The 18,262-nt window shown below is 40.5% G+C and overlaps 2 protein-coding genes across 6 annotated transcripts in view; one reads left to right on the top strand and one right to left on the bottom strand.

Annotated features, from left to right (window-relative positions):
- The window catches only part of Trpc1 (transient receptor potential cation channel subfamily C member 1), a 53,761-nt gene extending 48,787 nt beyond the window's left edge, over window positions 1-4,974 (top strand). For all 5 annotated transcript variants that reach the window (XM_051207004.1, XM_051207013.1, XM_051207022.1 and 2 more), the window contains 3 exons: window positions 673-874; window positions 1,149-1,343; window positions 3,044-4,974. In XM_051207004.1, coding sequence (XP_051062961.1) covers window positions 673-874; window positions 1,149-1,343; window positions 3,044-3,271 — 625 coding nt within the window. In that variant the 3' untranslated portion in view covers window positions 3,272-4,974. The remainder of the gene's footprint in view (window positions 1-672; window positions 875-1,148; window positions 1,344-3,043) is intronic.
- Window positions 4,975-15,969: 10,995 nt separating this feature from the next.
- The window catches only part of Pcolce2 (procollagen C-endopeptidase enhancer 2), a 42,933-nt gene continuing 40,640 nt past the window's right edge, over window positions 15,970-18,262 (bottom strand). The window contains exons 8-9 of the mRNA XM_051207110.1: window positions 16,686-16,853; window positions 15,970-16,510 (exon numbers count right to left, since the gene is read on the bottom strand). Coding sequence (XP_051063067.1) covers window positions 16,380-16,510; window positions 16,686-16,853 — 299 coding nt within the window. The 3' untranslated portion in view covers window positions 15,970-16,379. The remainder of the gene's footprint in view (window positions 16,511-16,685; window positions 16,854-18,262) is intronic.

Genomic DNA, 18,262 nt, shown 5'->3' on the forward strand with positions numbered 1-18,262 from the left:
CCTTAAATAAAATTTGGAAGCGTATGTACTTCACATCAGTCATGTTCTTATTATGTGCCAACAATTCTTTAGGTACCTTGTGTGTCCTCTCATTTAAAGAATAAGGTTTCTGGGTTGTCCAGGATGGATGGGTAATAGGGGTGATCATGTTGGACCTTACAGTCTGATTTGGGGCTACTGAGAATGAGAATCATCTGAAGGCTGAGGTGAAGGACTGGCAGAATCTAACTAGATACCCCATGGACTGCAGTGCTGAGACTAGAAAGGCAGCGGAAAGTTAAATAGGAATATTTTTGAGTGTGTTTCCTCATTTAAAATAAGACTTTAGGGGCTGGAAAGATGACTTAGTGGATTACAGCACTTACTGTTCTTACAGCGACCTGGGTTTGGTTTTCAGTACCCACATGGTGGCTCACAACTCCAGTTAGGAGATCTGGTGCCCTCTTCTGACCTCTGTGGAAACCAGCATGCATGTGGTGCACACATAAAACAAAAACATTTGAAATATGACTGTATGTACTGTGAAAATAAAAATAAAGCAATAAAGTTATTTTTTTTTACAATGTATTATGCAAGATTATTAAAGGTTCACATGTGTAACTTTGATATAAATGCATTATCTGTTCTTGCTAATTAATTTCCTTTTTAAACAGAATGTATTTGCCCTTACAGGTTCATTGGTACCTGCTTTGCTTTGTTCTGGTACATCTTCTCCTTAGCACATGTGGCCATCTTTGTCACAAGGTTTAGCTATGGAGATGAGCTGCAGTCCTTCGTTGGAGCTGTGATTGTTGGAACATACAACGTCGTGGTTGTGATTGTGCTTACGAAGCTGCTGGTAGCCATGCTTCACAAAAGCTTTCAGTTGATAGCAGTAAGTATTCTTCCAAAGCTTTATATTCTCTCCAAAGCACATGAAATGTATGAAATCAAATAATGGAAGATTGCAGAATTAAGGAATAACATTTTAAAAATAAATATAGATTTTAAAATGCAATGTCTAATAATTGTACATCTTTGACCAGTTTTTTAATCTGTAAGGTGTGGTGACATTTAGACAGTTTTAATTAATATCTCCCCCAACCTGTCCATAGCATCTGTGTTTGTGTTTATGTTCTTATTCTATCCTGATTTTTCCTTACCTGTAGAATCATGAGGATAAAGAATGGAAGTTTGCTCGAGCAAAGCTATGGCTTAGCTACTTTGATGACAAATGCACACTGCCCCCACCTTTCAACATTGTTCCTTCACCAAAGACTATCTGCTATATGATCAGTAGCCTCAGTAAGTGGGTTTGCTCTCATACATCGAAAGGCAAGGTCAAAAGGCAGAACAGTTTGAAGGTGAGAAATTAGAGGTTTGAATTGCACCACAGTTTTACAGTTGCTAATTTCACTTTTACTTTCTCTTTGTTTTAATTTTGGGGGAAGGGATGGAGTCTTACTGACTATAGAGCTGTGGCTGGTATGGCATTTGCTATGTAGACCAGACTGCCTTCAGTTTGCTGCAATCCTCTTGTCTGTCTGTCTACCATGGGCTGGAATAATATGTATATGCCACCATGCCCAGCTCAGATGTGTGTTGCAGAATATTTGATCACACTGTGATTGATCACACCCCTAGATTGCATTATTTACTAAACTGTTTCTAGTTGTGGTGTGGCTTAGCCCTGGCACACACCTTTAACATAAGAGCTTTCCGCTTGAATATTGTAAACAGGATTAAATAAAGTCAGCCTTAGGTCAAGAGGCAGAGCAAGCAATCAGTTGACAGGAAGTGAACATAGCATTATTAAGAAAAAAAGAGAGAGTAAGAGGGAGTCAGCAGGACAAATAGAGAGACGCCCAGGAAGGTTGAGAAGTCTTGTTTGCAACATTGTAGGAGAAAGTGGGAAGGGCTTCTGAGAAGGAAGGCCATATGGGTGATTTCTCTGCCTCTCTGAGCTAGGAGGTTTCCACCCCAGCATCTGGACCCAAGTCCTTTTGGTAAAATCAAACAACTGAGATTTTGTTAAAAACCAGCAGATGTTTCTTAAAGCACAGGTTTCTTAAAGCAGGGTTGATAAGGGCTATACCGACATATTTTCCACTGTATCCTTAATGCATGCTGTAGTAGCTAATATAACGATTCAATAAATAATTGAGAATAAGAAATAAAACTAAGGATTTGAGGGTTGGTTTTGGTTCTTTTCTTAGTTATTAAATTTCCCCAATACATGAACTCTTATCACATAGTCTTTCACTATATATTTAAAGCACAACTATTAGTTCATATTGTTTTTGAGTCTTGAAAGTTACTCAGTTTATTTCTTATCCAGTGTATACTTATTGTAAACCAGGAGTTGGTAAGTTTCCTAGTTTACACTTTGCAAGCCAAACAAAACAAAAACACCATCTAAGAAGTTATATAAGAGAAAAATTTTCCAAAACACTTGTAGATGAAATTAAAAATAGCAATAAGTAGCAGTAATGGTAATAAATTACTAGGGAAAACAATTCCCTGTGGGAGGATTAAAATTTTGCTTAACTAGAGTTAAATCAAGTTGTCCATTATAAAACTGATTACAGATATACATTTGTAAAGCCATTCTTAGCTCATAAGGAAAGAAAGACAGGAAGTGGGCTATTGACTTGGGGTTGTAATTTGTGAATCTCTATTGTAGATTGAGCATTACAAAGACTAAATTTCTCCATGTAATTGGCCTACAGTTGAGTGAATGAAACAGATATACAGGCTATACTTTTTAAAACATGTACTGACTATGATTTTTACCAAAGTAAAATGTCCCCTAAATGCATTGAAAATGTGTATCTGTGAATATATTTAAATTTTACCTCATTTAAATATTGTCTCTGAGGCTGGAGGATGACTTGATTGCAGACATTTGCCTGATTGCCTGCATGTGGCCCTGAGCTCATTCCTTAGTACTGCAAATACATGTCTATATGTGAGCATATATACATGTTTTCTTTTACATATATGCATGTACTTGCACATACATTGTTCTGCTGTCATTATTACCGTGTAATTGCTTGTTTTGAAGGAGTGGAGAAACTTGAAACAAAAGAGAGATGAGAACTACCAGAAAGTGATGTGCTGCCTCGTGCACCGTTACTTGACGTCTATGCGACAGAAGATGCAGAGTACAGACCAGGCAACGGTGGAGAATCTCAATGAACTGCGCCAAGACCTGTCAAAATTCCGAAATGAAATAAGGGATTTGCTTGGCTTTCGGACTTCTAAATATGCTATGTTTTATCCACGAAATTAATCATTTTCTAAACCTTGTAGAAATAATTTTCCATAACAAATCTGAAAGATTGTATTTACATACCTTACAGTTAAACTAATAAGATACATATGGACATAAGCAATTACACAAAAGCCATTCTTTAAATATTTATAGTATAAATATATATCATGTAAAATATGTATATAGAGTTAGTTTTTTAAAACCTGTCTGTGGCTTTTTGTAGAAAGAAAACAGAGTAAGTAAACAGTTTTGTTGGCATGCTATTTGAATTTTCTTAGTTTGTCAGTGCTTAAGGTTTGTAATGTTTAAGAGGGGCAGCTACCAGTGTACACATTGCCCACTCCTTTTTATAAAATGGAGATCATCAAAAGCAGCTACCTTAAGAGACACTTGAAATGTAGAGTTCATGTTGTTTAGAATCTCTTGTTTTAGGAGTTCACACAGAGTCCAGTATTTATTATTTGAGTATAGTTTTATCTAAAATACCCTATTTTTTCTTTTGTTATAATCTTAAGCAACATAGAAAAGTCTCTAATGAACATTTGAGTTTAAGCCAGGCACGGTGGTGTACACCTTTAATCCCAGCATTGGGGAGGCAGAGGCAGGCAGATCTTTAGTTCAAGGCCAGCCTTGTCTACAAAGTGAGTTCTAGGACAGCCAGGGCTACACAGAAAAACCTATCTCAAAAAAAAAAAACCAAAAAATTAATATTTAGTACTGTCAATCTAAATTCACCTTGGTTTTGGTTATATAATATATTTAACTTTACATGGTTATAATGATTTTATATTTTTAATTTTGTTTTTTCACTCAATATTTTATATACAGTTCTCTATATTGAGGTAATTCATGTATTTAAATATTTATAGAATTCTGTGATTTTTGAAAAATAGTAGACATCTTTTAGCCATAGAATATTTGTTCATATTTATGCATTTTCAAAGTTACTTCTCTAGGCATTTGGTTAGTTTTAACTTTTCCCTGTAATTTTTCAAGTTTGGACAAGTTACAAAGTATAAGCTGCTTGTCTTCATGTGTGGTCACAGTGGGTTTGGCTGGAGAGCACCCAGGGCCTTGAAAATAGCTGCTGTAAGTTCCAATGCAGGTTCTTGAGCTCTCTTCTGAAGTGTTGGCCAGAATTTAACACAGCTCCTAGAAAAGTGGCTTTGTGCCTCCTGCTTGAGATGTGAAGCTTTGTTTTTTCAATTTGAAAGTAAAAAGTATATTTGACCTCTTTTCAGTGTTCACAAAAAGGCAGCCGAGGGTTTCCCCAGATACTGTGTAGATCTGTGTAGACCTTCAAGTGAGCAACGCACAGGGTTACTTTCTTAGACACATCAGCTGACCTTGAGAGTGTGAGGGTGCAGGCTGCCCTTGGTCTGTGAGTTTCAAGTACTCAGGTGGCGTCTGGGTAATCTAGTATTAGGTTTCATCTTGCGTTTTGCATTTGTTTTTAATGTTCAAGTTTAAGTGTTCCCTCTTTGGGGCAAATTCTTATAAAAAACGTTTATTGTAAAGTTATATATTTTGTCTACAATGGAATTATGCACTTCCCAATTGGGATTTTACATCAGGATTTTTAGTCATTCTAAAAAAAATACCTAATTATTAAAAAAAATTATAGAGTGCCTATTGTGTGCATGAATTACTGATGAAGTATATTTTGAATGACAGCATACTGTAAGAAAAAAAGTGAATAAAACTTGACATTAGATTATAAATTGATAGAGCTTTAGCTTTCTACTTATGATTATTTGCTTTTTATTTTTTTTAATTATTTCATTTTATGTCTGTGAGTATTTTGCCTGTGTATATCTGCTTGCCATGCATGTGTTTGGTACTCACAGAAGCCAGAAGAAGGTGTTGGATCCCCTGGAACTGGAGTAACAGACAGTTGTGAGTTACCATTTGGCTGCTGGGAATTGAATCTGGGTCCTTTGGAAAGAGCTAGTGCTCTTGACCAATAAGCCTCTCAAGTGCTTTTTAAGTTTGAGATACATGGATAGCAAGACAGCTCTGTGGGGAAAGTTGCTTACCACCAGGCCTGATGACCTGAGTTCTACCACTGGCACCCACATAGAGGAGAGATTCCCACAAGTTGTCTCTGACATCCATGTGCATGCTGTGTCTCACAGCATCCATACTCATACAAACACAAAACGAAAAATTTTAATGTGCATTTAAAAATGTTAGTATTTTTTAAACTTATGGTCATAAAGGCTTAAAATGCAAAATACCAACATCAGACACACTTAGCAACACTTCCCACTTCTGAAGCAATTACACTAACGGTTAGCTCTTTCCTAGTAGAGCATATTTTAAATGAATGTATAGCAACACTTCCCACTTCTGAAGCAATTACATGTGACGGTTAGCTCTTTCCTAGTAGAGCATATTTTAAATGAATGTATTGACGCAAAGATCTGTATGTGACTGTTCAAGGGAGCTTTATTCATTGTCCCAAACTGAAAATAAAAGACCTTCAACTAGCAAATGGACAAATAAATTATACATTTACATAGTATAAACCTCAAATATAAAGGATGTGTTCAGAGAAACAAAGCTGCTAGGATAGTGGCAAGCACGCATGCAGTGTGTGTGCATGTGCACATATTTCTATATAAGGGTCTGACATCTCACTCGTTGGATTGCTGGGCAGGTTCTTTGTCTTTGCATCCAATGTTGGAGGTCCCTGAGGTAGCAGCTAAGGAAAGGCAGATGCGAAGAGGAGGGCAAAGATGTGCTGACACCCGTGAAGATGGACTTGGGTGAATGGTACTTCTTGTGCCTCCAGCCTTATGCCGTCATATTCTGTGGCAATACTGTTGCCTTTTGCCACTTGCCTTTGGCCATGTGTTGCCAAACATGCCTTGACTCAGGAATCCTAGATGCTGAAGGAGGACCCAAAAAAAAGGTGCTGCTGCCCCACATCATCCATTTGAATCAGCACACACGAGTTAGAGAAGTCCTGGCAGAGAAAATAAAAGAAATGTGTGTCTCCATTCAGATCACACACAAAGAATTCTGGGAAATTAGTCTTAGGCAACTTAACGCATGAAGCCACCACAAACACAGACTGGGGACACTTGCAGTAATATGGCTGAATCTTAAAAAGTGAAAAAAGCTAGTCACAAAGACTATAGACTGCACACCTCGTAACTCCACCGTGTAACATTATACAAAACCTGAACTCGAAGTCAAAACATTGGGTCATGCGATCTGCAAAAGGAAATCAGCTGCACAACTCAGAAAACTACACTTTTATTTAAAATGATGAATTTTAAACTGGGCCTGGTGGCACAGATCTGTAACCCCAATGTTCAGGAAAGAGAGGCAGGAGGATTTTAGGGTTCTGAACCAGCTTTGACCACAGAGGGCACTGCAGACCAGACACAAATACATGGTGAAACCTGCTTTGAACTGTGAATTTTAATGTTAGGATTATGCTTGTGTCAACCTGTTGAGAAATAAATAATGCTGTAGCCGACTAAAAGAGTTAAGAAAACAACAGGTATCTTACAATTCACTACTGCAGAAGAACTAATCTGTGCCGTGTAGCAGAAAGACTTGCCATTTGGATCCACCAGCAAGCGGCATGGAGGTGGAGAGCAGACAGGTAATCACCATGTGCGCAGTACTTTTCAAAATGAATTTTGCTATCTAAGTGGTCTGCTTTTTCTCACAAAGTGGAACGGTCAATTTCTAAACAAAATCCAAGTTGACATTCTTATTGGAATTATGTTAAATTAGGGACTAACTTGGAAGAACTTGCATTTTAGCAATATCTTTCAGTCCACCAACACAGCACATCTGTGTATTTATTCAGGCCTTCTTAGCAATATTTAGTAATTTCTAGCACTAGAATCCAGTAGGATTGCATTTTAATAAAAACATGAAGATTCTATTGCTCATGTGTTTGGAGGATTATCTCCCTGTGGGGACACTAAGCAGGGCCTCCTGTCCCCCTACAGTTCCAAGGACAAACCAGTCCTGGGGAAAACACAGTGAGTTTATTAGGCTTACAGACAGAACAGTGGATGAGGGTTGCAGGCAAAAACATGGGAGACTTGAAGCATCCTCATTGGATGATGTCTCCCCCACGGTTGCATGGATGGAAACCCTGCCCCTAAACTTCCCCAGCCTATGTGCTCTAGCCCTTGCAAGACCCCCCACCCCAAGGCCAATTGCAATGAGGGCAGAATTGCATGAAACTGCGAAGGAATGGCTGGGTACTCAGGTGAGGGTTCAATGACCCTCTCCAGCCCCTCCTGTAAGGGAATGTCAACAGTCAGCAAGCCAGAGGAGCGCCACTGTGCTGCTCCAATGAAGAGCTGTACCTTCATCATAACTGGTAATTAGTTCACATTTCACTCAGATTATTATTCCTAAAAGCAGAGGTTATATTTATTCATTCATAGAGGGACACATACAACCAATTACTAATCATTGCTAGTCTTTGGTAAAAAGATAAAACTGGAAATGTTCTTTGTCTCATCTCTAATGAATACACACTATTCTCAGTCAGGGGAATTTTTTGATTCCTAAGACTGTTTGTTTGTTTTTGAGATGAGGTTTTTTTTTTTTTTTTTTTTTTTTTTTTTGTGTGTGTGTGTGTGTGTGTGTGTGTATGTGTGTGTGTAGTTCACTTTGTAGACCAGGCTAGCCTCACAGTCAGAGATTTGCCTGCCCAGCCTCTCGAGTGCTGGGATTAAAGGTATGCACCACAATGCCTGGTGATTCCTGAGACTTTTAAATTATCATTTTCTCCCGTACATTTCTAAAGCACTAAATGATCTGAGATCATGAGCCTTGAAAAGAAAAAAGAAAAAAAAGAAAAGAAAAAAAAAAAACATCCAGGCCTAATTCAGAATTTAACAAGGGCTGGGGACACGGTTCATTTGGAAAAGTGCTTGCCATTTAACCCTGAGGTTCTGAGTTCAATCCTCAGCACCCACGTATGGTCTCAGTTGTAGAGAGGCAGCCACAGGCACTTGCTGACCAGTTAGTCTTGTTGAATGGGTGAGGACTTAGTTCAGGGTTTTCAAATTAGGGGATGTGGAAGACTTGGAAGATGGTTCCATGGGTATAGTGCTTGCTATACAAGCAAGAGGACACAACTCCAGATCCCCACACCCACATAAAAGCCAGACATGGTGGTGTAAACCTGTGACCCCAGCACTTGGGAATTGAAGAATGTGGACTCCAGGGTTCACTGGACAGCCAGACTAGTGACCCAGGCACAGTAAGAGAGCTCATCTCAGAAAATAAGGCAGAGAGCGAGAGAGGAAGGTACTATGCATTGACTTTTGTGTGACCTCCACATATATGTGATCAAGAAAATGAAACAACAACATGCACACACTATATCTACACACACACACATACACACTCATACACACACACACCTCCAATTTAACACACCTAATGTCAACCTCTGGCCTACATGTGCATATGCAAACATGAGCACATACACAAAGAGGAAAATTTCTCCCTGATAAGTCAATGTTCTTTTTGTGGGATCACACCCCCCACCACCACCACCACGTGCAAACATACTGTTTCTACAGCACATTCTTCAAAGACTTTATCTTTCATTTGATAATTTCAAATCATTTCCTTTATTCTGTTTTTATCTGCATTTGAAGATGAACACCAGCTAAACCACACAAAAACTGGGAAATGTTTTATGTCCTCTTTGTATGCTTTAAAGTAGCCATTTTCAAGAGACATAGTTTCTGATGCATATTAAACTATAGGAACACAATAAGTAGAACAGCGGGCTTATTTTTTAAAAAGCATCCCAGGCAATCAAAATTACTGACAAACTCCATTCTCTTCACCCTGGAATTAGCAATCAATTTGTTCTCTGATTTCCTGCACCAGGAATGCTGTTTAAGAGGCCCATGAAATAGATCAGCAGGCAAAAGCATTTGCTGACTTGATGATGAGTCAGATCCCCAGAATCCACATAAAAACTGGACCGAGCCTCAGTGGTATGTGTCTGTAATCCCAGCATTCTTACGGTAAAATGGGAGAGGAGAGGGGCAGCGGACTTCCCCTGGAAGTTTGCTCAGACTGGATAGCTGCAGTAACAGAGAAGAGAGGCCCTGTTTCATCAATGTTTCTATCCAGCGCTGGACTCTGCCTGCTACAACTTTAGTATAGAATTAGTGTTGAATGGCACAGACTCCTTGACAGGAAACTTTTCCATGATTTATATGGGTAAAGGTTCTAGGGATTGCATATAATTAGATACTTAAAGCTGTGTGTGCTCTAATCCTATGTTGAACTGGGAGAAATCTTTGATAATGTCTGCAAGCTTTTAATTTAGTAAAAGAAAAGCTAGCATTTGGATTAATTTTCAATTGTTATATAACTGACTTGAGATCCTGAACTCTATTGTATGCATTGCTTTTTAAAACTAATTTGTCTGTTCAGTTTTCTTGAGCATAAATGGTCAGTGATGTAGTCAGACACAAAGGAAAGCCACATTAGCCTCAGACAATACCAAATCAAACCAGGACCAGAGTGCTCAGAGTGGAAAGTCTGGTTGTCATAGTTTTTTCCTATCTCTGTGAAGGGACACCGCAACTGAGGCAACTTATTTAAAAGAAAAGGGCATTTAATTCGGAGCTCGATTACAGAAGGTGAGTCCATGACCATCACAGCAGAGATCATGGTGGCAGTCAGGAAGGCGTGGTGCTGGAGCAGTAGCTGAGGGCTTAAATTTTATCTACAGGCAGAGAGAGAGAGAGAGAGAGAGAGAGAGAGAGAGAGAGAGAGAGAGAGAGAGAGAGAGAGAGTTCTTTGAAATCTCAAAGCTCCTGGTGAAACACCTTCTCCAACAAGGCCACACCTCCTAACCCTTCCTAAACAGTTCCAGCACCTGAGACCACACATTCAAATGTTTAAGCCTCTGGGGGGCCATTCTCATCAAACTCACTCAGTTTCTCTCCATGCCACCTTGTCATCTGTCTGATTTGGATGTAAATGATATGGACGTACTTCAAGACCACAAAGGGTCTCAGAAAGGATTCTACTTGTCTTTCTTGTTCTATAGATACACTTCAATTCTTCTGGCGATACACTGTGCATGAGAATCCAAGTTCTTCCCTCCTCATAAAGGAGGCTCTTCCATGCATTATATAACCACAGACATTACTTCTTTTTAGATGAGTCGGATGTATAAAGTCTTAGCTTGTCAATTTTCATAATAGGCTTTTATTCTTAGAACCTCTGTCTCTGAAATTAATTAAGTCTCACTATCAGGGAACCATAGACATCCTTCAAGCAAAAGACAATGTTTCTAGTTTATATTTAATTGAATGTTAGCCTTTTAAAGCTACTTTGCTTTTGAAAGGAAAAACAAACGACAAAGGGGGAAAATCAGGATTTTAAATTATAACATTAAAATGACTCCTGTAAATATTTCTGCACTTGATCTCAGCCAAAAGACAGACAAGGAATTAATTTCTGTGTATGTTCCAAAGCTCTTCTGAATATAATACCATCTGGCTGAAGCTCTGAATACCTGTGAATACCTCCATGCTGACAGTCATAGGTTTCATCAGCCAGCCATGGTGAGGTGTGTATGCAATCTCAGCACCGAGGAGGCTGAAGAAAAGATCTGGAGTTTAAATCCAATCTAAGATACATAGCAACGTGCAAGCCAACCTGGACTACATAGTCAGCCCCTGTGTTAAAACAGAGCAAAATACTTAAGTGTGCATAGCACTTAATTCAAGACTTTTAATGATGACAAAGTGCACTATATTCGATATTTTGTCCTGGAGTTAATTTGTCCTGGATATTTTGTCCTCTTCTTATATGTGAAATCCTTACTTTTAATTATATCTTATTTAGTTGAGACACGTGTGCACATGTGTGTTTGTTGATGGGCATACATGCCACAGTGTGCGTGGGGAGGGCAGGAGTCAGTTCTCTTTCCATTATGTCAATTTTAGAGACTAAACTCTTGTTCATTTGGTGGTGTCTCCTCCTGCTGACCCATCTCACCAAGTCTCCTTTAATGATAAAATAACGCTTACTTATTGTTTACCTTCAAGTTTCTTCAACTGAGTTTTTAATTTGGGTGACATATCATCTTTGCATTATATTAGTCTTATTTCTTCCTTTCCGAGTTTTGTATCATATACTTCATTTCCTCCCTCACTACGCTGTCTAGATCCTCCAGTACAATTTTAGAAGAAATGGTTATTTTATACAAAAATGTATAATATAATCATTTGAATCTTAACTGCTTTTAGTAGTTTACCATGAGGGTTACCAAAGGGTCCCCTGTGACACTGATGACATTTTCTTCCATTCATGGGTTGCTCAAGGTTTATTTTTGTCATAAAAAAATGGAATCAGACTGATCACGTTTTGCCTTATTAAGAACAGGAGCTAGGATGGGAGCTGTGTACAACCACATCTCGCCTGGCTTATGCTAGGGACCAACTCCAAGGCTTTGTGCTAGGCAACCACTCACCCAATGAAACCACACCCCTAGTTTCATCTAATTTGTTACCTAGCAATTTGTTGATATGGTATGTCAACTCTGCTGCTAGGCAAACTTGCTTATGGTTAAAAAAAAAAAAAAAAAAAAAAAAAAAAAAAGCTCAGATTGGCAAATTGTATCTGGACTAGGAGGAACCATAAGTAAACTGAGAATATCTAGTGAGGAACCAGAGCTTTGGGCTTTCCCAAGCATCAGAGCCTAGCACCTGGGAGATGTCTGGGAGCTGTACCTCTTGCACTGTGGGATGGAGCTTTTCTGAAGATAAATCTTTTGGCTGAGATGTCTATACCCTTCTGATGTGATTGTTGCCCCCTTGTACCTGACACATCATCTAGGAAAACCAAAGAAAAAATAGCAAAGGATAGCTATAAACACTTATATCATGTATGTATGTATGTATGATCTTGATGTATATATCTCACAAGAGACAAATAGTACCAAAACAAAAAAAAAAAAAAAAAAAAAAAAAAAAAACAGACCTGTAGAGTGATTAAGAGTCTGAGTGTCCAGTTGCACCAAAACTGGTAATACAATATAGTATAATTACTGAGTTCTCTCATGTTGAATGCATTCCTGGGTTCTCACATGTTGAATGCAGTCCCGGGCTAAGCCCTACTTGATCGCCACTTTATTTGATGGATTTTGTTTGGTAATGTTTTGTTTAGAGCTTTTGCACCTATGTTCCTAAATGAAATCAGACTGGATATTTCCATGGCGCCTGCTGTCTGCTAGACGTTTAGAATTAAGGTCACTAGTCCACAGAAGGTACCCTGTGTGCTTTCCTTGTGTACACTCTGGGATAGTTTGTGTTAGGTGGACAGTTCTATTAAGGTTATTAATCTCACAGAAAGTGCCCGTGTCCTTTCTTTGTGTACACTCTGGGATAGTTTGTGTTAGGTGGACAGTTCTTGCCCCTTAGACACCTGACAAACTTTCCAAATAAAACTAATTGTGTTTGAAGTTTCTCTGGAGGAAGATTCTAAAATACTTACTGGATGTCTTCAGTGGATGCAGTATTATTAATTTTTTTTTTCTGCTTAAGTCTGTATTGCTGGGCACACTCACCTTCTTCGCAGGAATTGTATTTTTCCCTCATTTCATTCACATTTTACAACCTGTAGGCATAGAGAACTCATAATGCCATCTTAGTATTGTCACTTTGGAGAGAGAGAGGGGAAGGGAGAGGGAGAGGGAGAGAGAGAGAGAGAGAGAGAGAGAGAGAGAGAGAGAGAGAGAGAGAGATGGGAGCTGACATTACAGGTGAGCACCATTGTGCCCAGAACTCTTATTACTGCTAAATCATCTAAAATATCTGATAATACCCGAGAAAATGTTCCCTTTTGACCATAAAACTGGTTTTACCTGGTTCTCCTTTTTAAAAGAAATATTAATCTTCCTTATTTTACATGTATGGGTGATTTACTGCATCCACAGCTATGCACCATATGCACGCAGTGCCCAAAAAGACCAGAAGAGGGTGTCAGATTCCTTGGAACCGGAGGTACAGATGGCTGTGAGCCACCATGGCTGGGGATTGAACCTGGGTTCTCTGGAAGAGCACTTGGTGCTTTTAGTCCCTGGGCCATCTCTCCAGCCCATACTCTTTACACTTTTTGTGTTTACTCTTGACGGAGTTTTCTGAGGTATACCAGTCGTTTCAATGAAGCAACTTCGAGGTTTGTTAACTTCATCTGTTATTTATAATTACTTTGTGACTCAATTTCTGTTCTAAGCGTTGTTGTGTGTGTGCTGTATATGTGTTTGCATGTGTGCACATGTGTGCATGTGTGTATAGAGGCCAGAAACCTCATTTACTCCCCATCTTATTTCTTTGAGGGTCTTTAGCTAAACCTGGAGATCACTGATTCAGCTGGTTTCCAACAAGCTCTATGGTTCTATCTGACTCAGTTTCCCCAGCCTCCCTATTTAGAAGTATTGCATCTCCAGTGCTATGGTACATGGCTTTCTTGTGGGTACTGGGGTTCCAGACTCACGTTCTAAGGCTTAAAGTCCCAGCAACTACTTTAATGGCGGCCCCACCTTTCACCTCCCCATCCTCCCTACCTTTTAGGCTTTTGGTTTGCTTGTTTGACTTTTGAGGCAGTGTCTCACTATGTAGTCCACCTTGCCTGGTACTCGCTCTGTAGACCAGGATAGCTCCAAACTTATAGAAATCTCCCGCCTCTGGCTCCTGTGTGCTGGGATCAAAAGCGTGCACCATCATGCCTAGCTTTCTCGACTTCTAAAATTTTACTGTTTTTATTCTACTAACTTCCTAGTTTGTGTCGTTTATGAAGTTATAAAATTTAAAAGTTTTTTAAAAGATTTATTTATTTTATGTATATGGTGCTCTATCTACAGGTGTACCTGAATGCCAGAGGAGGACATCTAGGTCCATCACAGATGGCTGTGAGCCACCATGTGGTTGTCGGGAACTCAGGACCTCTGAAAGAGCTGCCAGTGCTCCGAACCACTGAGCCATCTCTCCAGCCCCCAACATTATAAAACTTAAAGTGTTGTTTTTAGTATTTTTATTTTATGTTATGATTTTTAGTCGACAATTTAATAGCACATTTCTTAATTTCCAGCAAAAGATTGTATTTTTTCCCCCTTATTTTTGTTTAGTTTTTCAGTACTGATCTATTCACTATTGCTGGGGAAAGGTATCCATATGACATAGTTCTTTAAAATTTGCTTCATGGTACATTAAGTAAGAAAGTTTAAAAATTATTCTTCATACAGTCTGGTGAGATGAGTCAGTGGATAAATGTGCCTTCTGCAACTCCCTCCATTTATAACTGAGGAAACTGCAATTCTGCCTAAACAAATAATTTTATAACAGAAGTCAGAACATTTGTTGGACCAGGAAGAATATCTCACTACTCAGCTTGACTGTCTCTGTCTTAAATAATGGAGTAGAAAGACCAGCTGGTGTGGGAATTATTAGCCACCGACCCCTTGGCGGTTGTTTTGTGTCTGAGCCGTCAATGGATTACTGCTCCCAGTTTTTCCTGCACTGTGACACCAGACCCCACCCAGAGTCCATGTGCCGGGACCACAAGAGACAGTGGGACCACAATGCCACAGCATCAAGCTGTCCTAGCACATCAGTGAGAAGGGGATGCGGTCATCCCCAAGTCCCTAATGTGCATTCTTGACAGGACTCCATTAGCAGGCTTGTCTACCAGGTGGCGCTGTCCAGAGAAGCCACCACCCAGCTGTTGCGGGGTCCTCTAGCTCATCTTCTTCTTAGCTAGTGAGATCCTGGAACTTATGGACATGTCAGCAGGAGCATTTAGAACAACTTCTGATCCTTCTGACGGACTCCTATTAATTGCTCTTAGACCTGAGCAGCTGCCAAAACAGCTTTTCAACTTAAATTAACATTTTTCTGCCTCGTTAAGTGTTTGTCAGGTTAAGAACTGGGAATTATCCTTCTCATCCAAAATAAGAGCTTCACTTATTTGTAAAATTTTATTCCTACCATAGGAGGCATTGTGACCCATGCCTTTGTCCACCCATAGTGTTCCTTTTACCATCTTTAAATGGAGATGACACACCCTCTTCAGCAGCCTCTGGCCAGTGACTTCCTAGAAGGCAGACTGTCATACCCATTGCAGGTATAGCTGAGCTGCCTCTTGAGCAGTTCATCTCGGCTGCCACAGTCTGATTCAGTAGAATGGGAGCGGACAAGGAAAGGGCCCTGGAGCAGCTCACAGCTGAATGGTCAGGTTACCTTATTGCTCAGTCTAGCAAATGCAAGCCTAAATATTAGTCCTTAGTACGGAATGCTTCATGTGGGAAGGTGGCTTTCTCCCGGGGCTGGAGGAGCATCTTCTAGTGACATTGTGAGCACTGGGTTTAGAATTGGGACCCTTAGATTATTGTCCTGTCTCTGATGAGATGTGTACTCTGGGGACGTCCTTATACATACCTTCCATTTCAGAGATAGTGAAGGAATTTGGGCTGGTTTCTGGTTTTCCAGACAGAGATAATAGTCCACTGACATTATTGCATCCCTCTCATCCCTGGAATTCTTAGAGTGCCAACTCTAAACCGACACAATCAGAACCTTATGTGAAAACAGCATCTTGAACACTGTTAAACAGGAGTGGTCCCACAGTTGTCCTTTTCGTGAGAACAAGTTTACTGGCTGCCTTGTAATCATTTAAAAATATTTTATTAAGCACTGATGTTTAAAAATTGCAAGAGAAAAATGTGACACCTCACAGCAAATGCTTGAAGGTAACCAAATACCATTATAAATATTGCACTTTATAAAATCCTTTTTATATCTTCCTACAACTCGATTCTGGAATATCTTTCTACAGATGTATATTACACACTTCCAGCTGCCAGGGCCTGCTGCTGTCCCGGTCAGGAAGAGGGTGGGAGTGTTCTCAGATGTCTGCTCCTCACAGTGCAGGCTCAGAACTGCCACCAGCAACATGGGGCAGGGACGGGGCTCACACATCCGTCACGTGAGCAGTAACTTGGCCCCATCTCCCAGAATGTTCAGTATTAAATCGTATGGGCTTTTTCTAGGCGGGGAGCATGGGTCTTTCAGAGGCAATGAACAAGTACAGCCGAATGACCGAGCTCAGGCTAACACTGCTTGTTCCTCAGGGCATTCATGGGCTTCTGGTTCTTATTCTTGAACATCTTGACAAAGCTGTTTGGCATGATTTTGCCACGCCCATCTTCACCCACTTGTCCCATGATAATGTAATTTAGACCTAAAGAAAGAGAATGTAAAAAATAAGTGTTTTTTTCCCCTTCCAGTTCCTGACTAAAGGCTTCCTTCCCCATCAGAAGTGGACAATGTGTGAGCCTTGACTTCGCTTTGCTATACCAACCCCTGCCTGGAAAGGTCCCTGACTTGCTCGGAGAGGCTGTCTGCTCCGTCCTTACCTCTTCTGAGAAGTGGGCACTGCCTGCAGACCACAGTGAGCTTCACACTCATGTTCTTGCCAGCCTGCTGAATGGCCAGGTTGCCCTCCCTGTAGATGCTGATGATGGAGACTGTGGCATGCAAACTCCCACCTCGAGTGACTGTTGTGATGACTGTGCCCGCTAACACTGTAGAGGAAAACTGATGGTGAAGGCAAATCCAAACCCAGCTGAAAATGAATTTCATTCTCTTACGTTTCAGAAGTGAAAATCTAGTGTTGAAGAGACAGAGACAGCTGACATGAACAAGAGGCAGCGCATGGACCCCAGTCTGATAGCTGGGAAACCAGCATAGGACTGACCCAGACTCCCTGAATGTGGTGTTAGTTAGGAGGACTGGGCAGTCTATGGGGCCTCTGGTAGTGGATCAGTATTTATCCCTTATGTACAAATGGACTTTGGGAGCCCATTCCATATAGTGGGATGCTCCCTTAGCCTAGACACATGGGGGAGGGCCTAGGCCCTGCTCCAAATGATATGACAAACTTTGAAGACTCCCCCATGGAAGGCCTCACCCTCCCTGGGGAGCAAAAGGGTGACGGGATGGGGGTTGGGAGGGGGACAGGGAAGGAGGGGAGGGAACTGGGGTTGACATGTAAAACAAGCTTGTTGCAAATTTAAATAAAAAAAATAAACTCACTCTAAATAAAAAAGAAAAGGATTGTGGAGCTATAAGGCCATGTTTGGGTGTTGGGTCCCAGGAGAGAAATCTAGCTGTTTTCCCAACTGCCATCTGTGGCTGAGATGGAGACCCTCTCTAACGAATGGATAGACTGTCACGAGAAGGATGAAGTTATGAGCCTTATTTATGAGTACTCAGCAAGCCTATTTATCTCATTTAGAAAATCCAAGTAGAGAATGTGCTATAACTTAGAGTGAGCTGTGTGCTTGTCCTAGCGCTCTCTAATATAACCAAAAACTGCCCTCGGGGAGGGTGTCCTTCCATGGCCGAGAACTCACTGTCCCTTGGTAATAATGTTTGGTTACTGTGCCATCTAAGTGAGTCATAGACAATAGGCTGCAGGATGGTGTGAGCCCCCCAGTGCTCTGTAATACACCAGGCTCCTAAAATCAGAATTCCTAGCACACCTTCCTTTGACTCCTGGTAATGTGGGTCCACTGCAAAATTCAGCCAAGGGAGACCAGGGGGCTCCCAAGGCATAGAAATGCAATTCCTTGCCCGTCTCCCACAGAAGGCTGACCTGGGTGTGGTTGCAGATACACGGGGCAATATTTGCTTACATGTCTATGCAGTCATTTGAACTCAGCATGACCTGTCTCTTTCCTACAAGCAGTCCCCAGGCAGTAGAGTTACCACTTAGGGCATGAAAAACGAGCCGGACGCTTGTTTTTCATAACCTATTTGGCTACACCATCTTTCTTTTCCTGATAAGATTAAATTTGGGTATCTTTTGCTCTCAAGTGCTTTCCATGATGATGCAAATTTCCAATTGGACAAAATCCCTTAGAAACCCAAGCACGTGAGTATCCCTCCTCGGGGTCCAGTTTACAAGAGCTTCAGATGGTCGGCAGATTTT

The sequence above is a fragment of the Phodopus roborovskii genome, unplaced genomic scaffold (assembly GCF_943737965.1).
Source record: "Phodopus roborovskii unplaced genomic scaffold, PHOROB, whole genome shotgun sequence".
Lineage (NCBI taxonomy): Eukaryota > Metazoa > Chordata > Mammalia > Rodentia > Cricetidae > Phodopus > Phodopus roborovskii.